The sequence below is a fragment of the Cnephaeus nilssonii genome, assembly GCF_951640355.1.
Source record: "Cnephaeus nilssonii genome assembly, chromosome: 5".
Taxonomy (NCBI): domain Eukaryota; kingdom Metazoa; phylum Chordata; class Mammalia; order Chiroptera; family Vespertilionidae; genus Cnephaeus; species Cnephaeus nilssonii.
This window is the reverse complement of record NC_137076.1, coordinates 19,432,595-19,445,468: the sequence shown is the minus strand read 5'-3', so window position 1 is coordinate 19,445,468 and position 12,874 is coordinate 19,432,595. Positions and strand designations below refer to the sequence as shown.

The window sequence follows — 12,874 nt, the reverse complement described above, 5'->3', positions numbered from 1 at the left end:
AGCTAATGAGAGACATAAAATCGGGTTTTGGTCTATTAACCACATCACCTGAAAATGGCTGGCTCGATTTTCAGCAAGTCTGAAAGACATGTTTGCAAATGTCTTTACTAAAATCTAGATCACAAGGCACGCAAATGATTCCACCTGAGTGGCTTTGGGGGAAAGGGGCACCTTGAGATTCTCCATCATCCCCATGCTCAGGGGCTGGCAAATTTGTCCTGTAAAGGGGCCAGATACCCAGCATTTTCAGCTCTGTGGGCCAGATGGTCTGCCAGCAACTCTCCCATTGTAGCAGGAAAACAGATAAAATAGCCATAGACAACACATTCTCAAAGAGGGGTGGCTGAATGCCAATAAAACTTTATTTAGAAAAAGAAGCAGCAGGACTTGGTGATTTCCAGTTTGTACTCTAGAGCAGCTGTAACTGAAGTACAATGAGAAACTCACACAGAGGGACATGTTCCATTCTTAAGATGGTAAGGGTGGAGGAAGCAAAAGGTTTCCTTTCTGTCAGTCCAGAAAATATGAAGTGATGCAGAAACGAAAAGCAGAACGGAACTGCCTTACCCACTATCAGAACTATGCGGTATATACCGACAGGCATAGAAAAGCACTGGAAAGGGAATGGGAAGACGGGAAAAGATTTTCCACGCTGGAAATTGTTTCCAAATTTTAAAATTGTTGTGATCGCCCTCTCATGGTGCAGGTCTAGACTGAACGACTGAATCTAGGCAAGAGATAAAATGTGGCAGTGAGGAAGCTCACGGTATCGAGGGTTTACCAGGTGTCAGGCGTTCAGTCAAGCACCCAGCCCAAATTCAAGTGCACCAAACCTTCCAACAAATCCAGGTAGGTGTGACTTTTAAGCCCCTTTTAGAGATATGGAAACAGGCTTAAGGAGGAGAAGCAATTAACCAAGGTCTCCCCAGCAAGGAACGAAGATGGGATTTGAATCCATACCTAAATGACACTGAACATGAGCACTTAAATGCTGTGGGATCCTATGCACCCAAAATTCAAACTCTGATAAGCTTTGGTGCCAGTGAGGGTTCTTTTTTAAAAATGTATTTTTATTGATTTCAGAGAGGAAGGGAGGGGGAGAGAGAGAGAGAAACATTGAGGAGAATCATTGATAAGCTGCCTCCTGCACGCCCTCTAGTGGGGATGAGTCCGCACTAGGCATGTGCCCTTGATCAGGAATCGAACCTGGGACCACAGGCTGACACTCTATCCAGTGAGCCAAACCAGCTAGGGTTCTTGAAAAGCTTCCTAAAGATCCATGATATGCGATTTAAAAACACACACGTACAGCCCCCTTACTCTTTGAGATCAATAAATATATTTTTTAAAAGAGAACATTTCTTTTTGACAGGCTTCAAAATAAATCCTAAGTGTTTTCCACAGCCTAATTCTAAACGACTCAAGCTGGGAAAGCAACTTCTTGTTTAAAAAATGTGTAACAAAAAGTCCTTTTAGGAAATGAGCTTTATTTTATTTTCAATGCTGTTTAGTTCTAAAAGCCTGCGTGTTTGCTTTTTCCTCCCACCAGGCTCACCTACAAGTCAGGATTCCAAAACCCACAACAAACAAATCAAACACCTATGGGATGCAAGTACTGACCACCAGTGTTTCATTTTGGCAATTAAATCAGGACTTTCCTTTAAAGAAGCTTCTGTACAAAATGCTCAAATGAAGCTCATTGTTTTTCCAACCTTGAAATCACCCATTTGAAAAACAGACCCCAAAACCCCAAGCTTTCAGAACTAGGTCCCAATATGACCACACAAATCACTCTCACTCTAAAAATTGTACAATTAACGGCCCCTTTAACAGAGGTCTTTCAAGGCAAGGTATCATTTCTCATAAGACACCTGCCTGCCCCTGCCAACTCTTCTGCACATCTCTCCGGTAGGAACCAATAAGACTTCGCCCTTAAAGTTCTAGGGACGACAGCTACACTGAGTGGCCAAGCAGCGCCTATTGGGGCAGAGGAGGAACTGAACACAGACCCAGCAACAATGAACTTTGTTATTCACCGAGTCTAATAAAGAGGCTGCATCAAACTTAAAAGCCAACCTTTCTGGTTCAGATCCTTGGAAATAAATGATTTCTAAAAATGTGTAATTCGAACCAAAAGGGATGGTTATTAAAAATAAACCAAGAAATAGCCAATAGAAACGTTTCAAATGAAAGCTTACTGGAAGAGGGATTCTGATCCAATAAAACTAACTAGACATGTTCTCTTTTCTATAAGGAATGCAATGTTATCACAGCCCCTGACATAAACCCCCCTGAAACTCCTTAAGTAGACAACATTTCAATGCAGAGACCAAATGAAAATATCTTTAAAAAAAAACAACAGTGATGTGGCCAGGAAACCAAGTGTATCTTGGTGAACATTTTTTTCACCCACCACAAGCTTGGGCTTTCTGGGAAGGTCACTGGTTTTCCAGTCAAAAACATTCTTGAAGTTGTCAGGAACAGAGGGAGGCTTGGCATCTGAGGTGTGTTACTGGTTCAGTATCTGGAGCTCATGAGCCAAATAGCCTGGAAAATTCAGAGGGCAGAAATGTCTGTGAGAATGGGAAACTGTCACTCTGAAAACATTTTTAGAAAATATTTTATGTTGCTTTTAAGATTATTTTACATCATTTTCTGATCTTACAAGTAACTCTTCTGTTACACAACACTGTGAACACTACCGAACTATACACTTAAGAGAAAAATGTAACTTTAAAGAATTATCCACTTCATACAAATTTGCAACATTTTATTTTCACCTATTCTCCATTACTGCAAGTCAGTGGTAACTTTCCTATCAAAAAGACCTTTGAATAAACAAATGATTACAGTTAACTCTGTTCACTGAAGAAAGTCTGGACTAGGAAAGGCCTGGATACTGTAACAAATATTTCTGAAGTTTGGGAATGGGTATGTAGGTTACAACACAGGCCTACTGGGGAAAAACCACAGAGCTGTTAAAAAGATACATGGCCCAGCCCTAGCCTGTGTGGCTCAGTGGATAGAGCATTGGCCTGTGGACCGAAGGGTCCCGGGTTCGATTCCGGTCAAGGGGACATACCTCGGTTGCAGGCTCCCCGCCAATTTGGGCCCTGGTCGGGGTGCATGCAGGAGGCAACCAATCGATGTGTTTCTCTCACATCAATATTTCTCTCTGTCTTTCCCTCCCTCTTCCACTCTCTCTAAAAAATCAATGGAAAAATATCCTCGAGTAAGGATTAAAAAAAAAAAAGTCTAAATATGTGAACTAAAAAATCAGTTAAAAAATAAGATATATAGCCCAGCCGGCATGGCTCAGTGGTTGAGCATCAACCTATGAACCAGAAGATCACAATTCGATTCCCAGTCAGGGCACATGCAGGGTTGCAGGCTCCATCCCCAGTGTGGGGCGTGCAGGAGGCAGCCGACCAATGATTCTCTCTCATCACTTATGTTTCTCTGTTTCTCTCTCTCTCTCTCTCTCTCTCTCTCCCCCCCCTTACTCTATGAGATCAATAAAAATATTATATATATACATATATATATACACATACACATATACATATATATGTATATATACGTAGTATTTTCATATATATGGGAATTCTCTGTATTATCTTTACAGCATTTCCAAAATAAAAAGATTATTAAAAACAAAACAAAACAAAAAACAGATAGTGCAGGAACAATTGGATTGCCACATACCAAAGAATGAAGTTGGATCTCTATCCACACCACATACAAAAATTAACTCAAAGTGGATATAGGCCTAATTATTAAAATTAAAACTATAAAATTCTTAGTGACAAAAGAAAAAAAGATACTGGACTTCATCAAAATTAAAAATTTTTGTGCTTCAAATGATACCATCAAGGAAGTGAAAAGACAACCCCCCAAAAATGGGGGAAAATACTTGCAAATCATGTATCTGATAAAGGACTGGTATCTAGAATATAAAAAGAACTTATGGTACAACTCAGTAAAACCCAATTTAAAAATGAGCAGAAGGCTCTTGTGGGTGGTGGTGAACTCGAAAAGAACGCTATGAAAGTCTTGGGCACATTTCGAGAGCACAAGGTGGTGGGGTGCTGCCTGCCCACCTCTAAGTGCCACACACTGCTCCTCAACCACATGAGCATCTTTTATTTTTTTAATATATTTTATTGATTTTTTACAGAGAGGAAGAGAGAGGGATAGAGAACTAGAAACATCGGTGAGAGAGAAACATCGATCAGCTGCCTCCTGCACACCCCCCACTGGGGATGTGCCCGCAACCAAGGTACATGCCCTTGATCGGAATCGAACCTGGGACCCTGGAGTCCGCAGGCCGACGCTCTATCCACTGAGCCAAACCGGTTTTGGCCCACATGAGCATCTTGCCACCTAACCATGTTGGTGCCAAGTCCCGCATCTGGTACTTTATTTTGCAACTGAAAAAGATGAAAAAAATCGACAGGGGAAATTGTCCACCGTGGACAGGTGTTTGAAAAATCCTCTCTTGGGGGAGAAAAACTTTGGCATCTGGCTGAGCTAAAACTCCCACAGAGGTACCCACAATATGTACCGAGAGTACCAGAACCTGACCATTATACGGGCGCCGTCACACAGTGCTACTGAGACATGGGAACCCAGCACTGTGCCCAAACCCACTCAATCCAGATCGTGAAGATGGAGGAGATCATGGCCAGCAAGTGCTGCCAACCAGCAGTCAAGGACTCCAAGATCAAGTTCCCTCTGCCCCATCAGGTCCTTCCTTGCAAGCAGTCACACTTCACAACCGAGAGGCCCAACACCTTCATATAATTTTTCTTCTTAAAAAAATCCTCACCTATTTGATTTTATTGATTTTAGAGAGAGAGGAAGGGGAAGAGAGAAAGAGAAACATCTCTGTGAGAGAGAAACATTGACTGATTGCCTCCCCTATATGCCCCAACCAGGGATTGAAACCAAAACCTAGGTATGTGCCCTGACCTGGAATTGAACTCACGACCTTTTGGTGTACAGGACAATGCTCCAACCAACTGAGCCACCTGGCCAGGGCCCAACACCTTCCTTTACATGCAGGGCCTCCTTGTCCCCTATCCCCTGGGAAAACCAGGTTGCTCAGGAGAAAAAAAAAAGGGCAAAGGATCCCAACAGACAGTTCTCCAAAGATATACAGATGGCCAATAGCACCTGAAGAGATGGTCAACGTCATTAACCAGCAGGGAAGTGCAAATCAACCTTCACATCTACTAGGATGGTCATAATAAAAAAGTCTGACCATAACAAGCGTTGGCAAGGATGTGGGGAAATTGAACCGTCACAAACTGCTGGTGGGAATGTAAATCGCTGCAGCTACTTTGTAAAATAGTCTGGCGCTTCCTCAAAAGGATTAATATAGAGTTACCGTATGACCCAGCAATTTCACTCATGAGTATATACCAGAGAACTGAAAACAAATGTTCGTGCCAGCATTATTCATAATAGCCAAAAAATGGAAACATCTCAAATATCCATCAACTGATGAGTGAATGAACAAAATGTGGCATATCCATACAATAAACTATTATTCAGCCATAGAAAGGAATGAAGTCTTGATTCACGTACAACATTGAAGAAACCAGAAGACATTATGCTCATGAAAAAAGCCAGACACAAAAGGCCACATATTATATGATTCCATTTATATGAAATATCAAGAACAGACAATTAAAAAAATAAACTGTTGAACAGAGTGGATCCAGAGACATGGAAGCATGGAACAGAGTGCAGAATCTGAGGAAAGGCGGGGGAGGGTGGGTGGGTGGGAGGTAATCAACCAAAGACCTTATATGTATATATGCATAACCCATGGACACAGACAATAGGGTGGTGAAGGCCTGGAGTGGGGGCGGGGGTGGGCTGGAGGGAGACAAGGGGGTGGGGGAGGGGACATGTAATACTTTCAACAATAAAGATTAAAAAAAACCCAGACAAATCTGTAGAGACATAAAGTATATCAGTGGTTACCAGAGGCAGGGGAGAAGAAAGACGGGAGTGACTGCTTAATGGGTATGGAGTTTCCCTTTGGGGTTGCTGAACTTATTCTAGAATGAGACTGTGGTGATGGTTGCACAACTTTGTGAATGTACTAAAAAATCTTGAATTGTGAGAACCAACTTCCACTTTTTACTTATTTATCTTTCTCTGTGGTTTGACACCTTCATTTTCTTCCTATCTTCCTTCTAATATTTTGTTATGAAGATTTCAACAAAGAGTTAAAAAAGTTCAGTGAACACCCACATACACACCACCTACATTCTGCAATTAACACTTTGCTTTATTGTGCATCTATCTATTCATCTGTCTACCTTACTTTTGATGGGTTTCAAACTAAGATGCAGATATCTGTGCCTTGGTCCCTAAAAATTCAGGCACATTTCTCCACATTTAAAGTTTTCCATGACTTTTTAAAATTTCCAAAGTAGCCCAGCTCAAACAATATAGAAGTAGGTGAATGGAATAGCAAATCATCCCTCTGATCCTGCTACAGTCACAACCATAGATAGTCTGGAGCAGATTCTTACAACTCCCTTGCTGGAAGTGTTTCCATCACAGACTTTAGCATGCACTCAGCATTTATTCAATGTTTACTGTGTGCAAGTCACAACTGAAGCCAGAGTATGCATACATAAGCCTTCTTTACTCTCAAAACATTTCCCTAGTGTAGACATACCCTTCTGGCACATTATCACTGATGACATCGTGACAGTTGGTCACATGGGTGTCCTTTAAGTTACCTGATTCTTCCCCTGTTCTTGGACATTTAGGTGATTTCCAGTGTTTTAATATCCTGGAAAAGCCAGTTACTGTCTCCCTGACACCTCATTCTGGAGGGAATCTTCCCTCACCCATGAGCCCTGCAGGAAGAGCTGGCCTATGTCAGGGTCAGCACACTCTGTAAAAGGCCACACAGTAAGCAGTTCAGGCTTTGTGGGTCCAGGCAGTCTGTCACAGTGCCCCAACCACTATAGTGCAAAAGCAGTCACAAACGTGGGCATGGCTGTGCGACAATAAAACTTCCTTCATGAAAACAGGGAGCAGATATGCCCCATGGGCTGTGGTTTGCTAACCCCTGACCTCAGCTGTTAGGCTACAATCAGGAACCTCCAATCCTACTAGAACTGAATAACCTACATAGGCCAATCAGACTTTGCTCCCAGGAAATGGAATCAGGACACTGGGCTACTGACTAAGCTTGCCTTGGGCTGAGCTGCGAGATCACGGAGCCTGAGGCTACACCTTCTGGTCACTGTCAGAAGATGAACAAGAGAGAATAAAGCCAATGGACAATAAAGCCAATGGACAGAAAAGAGCAGAATGATAAAAACACACCAAGTTCTTCCCTGCTCCAGGGCCTTTGTTCTTGCTGCTTCCAGTGCTACCAGGCCTCTCCCTAGCTCCGCAAATTGGACTTCCTGTTGTTCATGATTTATTTTTTTTACCAATTTTATTTTCATTTGTATTGATTTTAGAAAGAGAATAAGGGAGAGGGAGAGAGAGAAACACTGACTTGTTCCACCCATCTATGCATTCATTGGTTGACTCCTATACATGCCCTGACTGGGGATCGAACACGCAACCTTGGCCTATCAGGATGATGCTATAACCAGCTGAGCTACCCGGCCAGGCCCCTGTGTTCTTGATTTAAACGGCATACTATCAAAGAGCCTTCTCCTGACTGCTTTCTAAATGGAAGACTCCCTCCTTTTGCTACCTCACAATTGACTTTTTCCCCCATTTGTTTGTTTTCTGTCTGTTTTCCACCTGTCATACTGTGCATTCACTAAAGGCAGGGACTGTGGCTGTCTTAGTCTTAGTTGTTACCCCAGAGCACAGCCCACAATGTATAGTTGTGAATGAATAAACGGATGGATGGATGGATAGGTAGGAACCTAGAGAGACAAAGGCTAGAGGAGAGCTTTGCCACCTCCAGTGCTCTTTTCCCATGAGTCCTAGTTACACCTCCTGTACCCTTCTGCAAATTCCTTCTCTCTTCAGGAGCCTCTCTGTACCTGAGCAGGCCTCATCCAAGCTCCCAAAAAGGGCCTCTCTGTATATCTAACAAGGTCCTCATTCTGGGCTCTAAAACCTTTCCTAGTGGCACAGGGAACCCCCCCTCCCCTGCATCCTCCGATCCCCTAAGTCAGGAGTGGGGAAACTTTTTCCTGCCAAGGGCCATTTGGATATTTATAACATAATTCGAGGGCCATACAAAATTATCAACTTAAAAATTAGTCTGCTATATTTTGGCAAACATTTAATTAACTCATCGCTAATGCCTTGGCAGGGCCAGACGAAATGATTTTGGGGGCCTTATCTGGCCCACGGGCCAGACGTTCCCCACCCCTACCTAAGTTCTAGAATCATCTCCTGAAACAGTCATCAGCGACAAGGACCACCCAGCAACTTCAAATTCAGCATTTCAATCAGTCATTCTCTTCTTTGGGGGAAACATACAAGATGGGCCCAGCATGGCCTAGAACTACAGATTCTTCTACTGTTTGAATCCTGAGTCTGTTTACTCTGCGTCTCACAATTCATTAATAGCAGTATTAGAATTACAGCCTGAGGCTGGAAGGAAAACCAAACATACTGGATTTTTTTAGCCTAGGAAGAAAGTAAAGAAGGGCATAAAAACAAACAAAAACTTCTTTAAGTGCACAAAAACAGAAGTAAAGTCTGAATATATACTTCTGCTGGGTTCCACCAGGCGGGAGCAGGACCCAGGAGCACAATGGCTGTCCAACCACATTTTTCACCTTGACAGATGCCAGATATACACTAAGCACAGCAGAGCTGGCAAGAGCTGAGCAGGCCACAGGCTCAGGGAAAGCATCTCTTGGCAGCTCCCGGGGACACAACAGGCACAGCCAGGACTTGGAGAATGCCACATTTCAATCCAATCTCCAGCCTGGACCATGGTGACATAGCTTAAACCTGTTTTCTCTCTAGCTTGGAGAGTTCTTATCTTGAAAGCAGAAAGCATGACACCAAAGTGTAGACTGAGCCCAGCCGGCGTGGCTCAGTGACTGAGCATCGACCTATGAACCAGGAGGTCAAGGTTTGATTCCCAGTCAGGGCACATGTCCAGGTTGCCAGCTCAATCCTAGTGTGGGGCATGCAGAAGGCAGCTAAGCAATGATTCTCTCTCATCACTTATGTTTCTATCTCTCTCTCCCTCTCCCTTCTTCTCTAATATCAATAAAAATATATTTTTAAAAAACAAGTGTAGACTGAGATGACAGAGAATGACCATCAGGTGGGTCATTTTGGAGAATGTTGCAGAGGATGACAATGAAAGAGATGGGCAGGCCAGACTTACACGATCATGCAGAACATCATGAAAACATTCCACAGGGCGATGAAGATTCGGAAGTACCTGAGGCTCAGTAGGAATTCCCGGATGTTGTCACCTGGAAAGTCAGAAAGCATGTTTACAAGTACTGCTAACATTTCTGCTGTCACAGCTGCAGGTGCTTCTGCAGTTTCTGCCCACCCCAAGCCCACTGCCCTCATGTTCCATAGTGGCAGCTCCGCTTTTCCTTTAGGTCTCTTCTGCTCCCCAACCCTCAGCACTCAGGCTGCCACTGACCAATCTCCCAGCCTCTGATTGGCCAGGAAAGAGTAAGTGACCCAAGTATGTATGCCCAATGAGAGTCAGCCCTGGGACTTTTGCCCCAACTACTGTCTTCTGCCAGGCTTCCTGGGCTGGGCTGGAAAGGTATAAGCCGAGTCCTCTAGGACAGGCATTGGCAACTTAGGCGCAGGAACTGAAACCAGCCCCTGCCACCTGTTTCTGTGTGACCCAGGAGCTAGAATGTTTTTCATATTTCTTAATGGTTATATTGAACAAAGCCATGACCATTCATTTACATATTGCCCATGGCTGCTTTCCTGTTTCAATGGCAGAGTTGAATTGTTGCACCAGAGATGGCATGGCCTGCAAAGCCAAAAACATTTATAATCTGGCCCTTTACAGAAAAATATGCCAAGCCCTGCTCTAAGGTCATCTTTGCCCACACACGCCAGCCTGATAGTAAAACCAACCTAGAAGGAAAAAGAGAGCTAGAGACAGCCACATGCTGGAGGGCTGCTTTGAGTCCTACATCAAGTGTGCCTGAAGACAATTCTATCCTTGGGTGTTTCAATTTGCTTTAACCACTCTGAGACGGGATTTTAGTGTTTGCAACGAAAAGCATACTAATTTGGGCAAGTATAACAGTGGTTCTGCTTTGGTGACGAGTTACTCTAGTTCCCTCTGTTGCCGAAGAACAGAAACCACTCCAAGAGGAGGCCATTTGGTAAAGACTCCAGAGACCTGTGTTCCAGAACCTTCCTCTTGGGTTTTGAGTCATTTTTCCCCACCTACCCCCAACCCCAGCCTCTTATTACTTCCGGAATGAAATTAACTGGTCCAGGTTAGGCAACCTACAAGGGTGCTACCCAAAGTGTCACCTAGAGATCACAGCTCTCTGGTAAGTACAAAATACCGGGTAGGAGCTCTTTTCGCAGCAACCCAGCACATCAGTCACCTGTTACCGGTACTGCTGTGCCATCCTAGTGCATGATCAGCACACAGTCTTGTTGGCCAGTATTACCCACCACATGTAGTTGGCCGTGTGTGGCACAGCCTATATGACTTAGCATGGGCTTCAATGGTCCGAGACGGGTCTGTCCAAAGGATGTCTGAGAGGCACTGCTTGGCAAGGCCCTTCTCTAAACTGAGGATCATGTACATGGGCTCTCCTGCCATCAACAGATGCTGATTAAGGCCACTGGCTCCAGGCAGGAGCCTAGTGTGGGAGACACAGGGAAGAACAGACAGGTGTCCCTGCCCTAAGGAGCTCACCGGTGAGGGGGCAGGGTGCAAATACTAAACAAGCACACAGCAGGAAAGAGCTAAATAAGTGGAGTCTCTTCTCTGGAGCTTAAGGTCAAGTGTGAGGTGTAGAACTTAGCCAGATGACAAAATACATATAAAGAAAAATAATAACTGCAGGAAGTAATAAGAGTGCTGACCTATGCACGGAGATCTGGCAGGAAAAAGAAGTGGGTGACAAGTGGGCAAGAGGAACATCACATCCTTGTGCCTCCCCCCCCCCCCCCTCTCTCTCTCACACACACACACACACACACACACACACACACACACAAAGAAAACGGGTAGGACTGTCCTCTCTGGACCAATTCCCGAGTCCAGAAAGGAGGCTTTACCTGTGCCAGGCTCCCTGGACTCCTCCCCAAAGCCATGCGTGTCCTTCTTTTTCCTACAAAGAGAAGCAGTCAGTGTCCACTTTCGATAGGATACAAGGACCGCTCAGTCCCTGGCATCAAGGGGCCACAGACACTCAACTCTATCGCTGACTTGCAGTGTGACCTCGGCGGTTCAATGACCCTCTCTAGGCGCCCACCTGCCCCACCAATTACAGCCATCGACAAGGTGGAGAAGGTAACCCGTGGGTACAGGTTAGGACTAAGAGTTTCCTGGGGGGGGGGGGCCTTGGGGGTCTTCGGGGTGCGAGCAGAGGGATGCCCGGAGAACGGAGAGCCAAGATTTCTAGCCGCGGTGGCGCCAAGAGTCTCAGGGGCAAGGACCAGGCTGCAAACCGGTTCAGAGGGTTGGCTGGGACGTGGGTGCAGGGCCTGCGACGTGGGGCTGGCTCACGCTCGCGGGGGCGGGCTACGGGTGCCCGGGTGGAGTAGCGGTCCTTTGCGGCCTACTCACAGCTTAAAGTTAAGCACCGCTCCGGCGTTCATCAGCAGCGTTCTGCGGAGGAAGAATGCAGTTACCTAGGCCGCCCCCAACCCCGTCGGGCCCTACTCCCCCGGCCTCTAGTCCCCTTAATTACCCGAAGAGCAGGATGTCTCCGATCATCTTCACAGCCGAAGCGTCCGACAGAACCGGAAGCGGAAGTCTAGGGAGGGCGGGGAGAGGAACACGAGACGACCAATTGTGAAGCAGCGCTGGCGAGGGCTGAGTCCATTGAAGGCCAAGGCAGGCAGGGTCCCGCCCTTTGCAGGCCCGACCCTCTTAGGAAGAAGAAGCGCCTTTACTAGCTGGAGAGGCCCGGAGCGTAGCGGAGAAGGGCTGGGCGATCGTGTGACGTCACCTGTGGGCGGGGCCACCTGGGGACGGGATTAGGTCACTCTTGGGAGGCGTGCCGCACAGGGGGGACCCGCGCGCTGGAGAATTGGCTCCCGGCTTTATCTTCTGGAATGGACCACGGAGCAGCACAGAGGAATGGGTCCTGACGCAGTGGGCTGTCCGGGGCATGGACGCCCTGACTGATTGGGGAGGGTCCTCCCGGGCCCCATGAGAGACGCGGATCCCCACTACCGTGGCGGGGGATCCCTACTGAGCGGTCCGTTTGGAGGACCGAGGTCCCTGTGGGGGATGGAGGTCATAATTTACGGAGTCACATGGAAGACTGGGGTCGTGACAGCTGCATAGAGGACGAAGTCCTTACTCAAGGGACCCTCTGAGGCACGGGAGAATGGGGTTCTCCACTGATCAGGGCCCACGAGGGATGGAGGTCCCGATCCGAGGGCTCCACAGAGGACGTGGGTCCTCATCGAGCACCACCTGGACACGGTTCTGACTGATCCGTCCCCCCTAGGTGGGCTCCGTGCGTGAGGGACCCCTCTCCCCGAATGGACAGCTCCCCTGCCCAACTCCACAGAGATCAGCACCCCGCCTCGCCGGGCTGAATGGAGTCGTGAAGGCTCAGAGGAGGGACAAATTGGGGACACCTGACCAGCCGGGCTGCATGGGACAGGACGGCCCCAGGACAGCTGTCGCCCCTCCTTTCGCGCGGGGCCGGATTGGGGCGGTGCCTGGCGGGGGTGGGCG

At 46.5% G+C, this 12,874-nt stretch overlaps 1 protein-coding gene across 2 annotated transcripts; it reads right to left on the bottom strand.

Moving 5' to 3' along the window:
- Positions 1-2,321: 2,321 nt before the first annotated feature.
- SMIM7 (small integral membrane protein 7) lies at positions 2,322-11,941 on the bottom strand (the record flags this gene model as incomplete). 2 transcript variants are annotated; one of them, XM_079772342.1, is made up of 5 exons in its annotated part: positions 11,874-11,941; positions 11,750-11,791; positions 11,239-11,291; positions 9,347-9,437; positions 2,322-2,547 (listed from the first exon to the last, which is right to left on the bottom strand). In XM_079772342.1, the coding sequence occupies exons 1-5, from the start codon at positions 11,897-11,899 to the stop codon at positions 2,532-2,534; spliced, it is 228 nt and encodes a 75-aa protein (XP_079628468.1). In that variant the 5' UTR covers positions 11,900-11,941. The 2 variants fall into 2 exon arrangements, with proteins under 2 accessions (XP_079628468.1, XP_079628469.1); XM_079772343.1 differs by lacking the exon at positions 2,322-2,547 and having other exon boundaries at positions 9,343-9,437.
- Between the last annotated feature and the right edge of the window lie 933 nt (positions 11,942-12,874).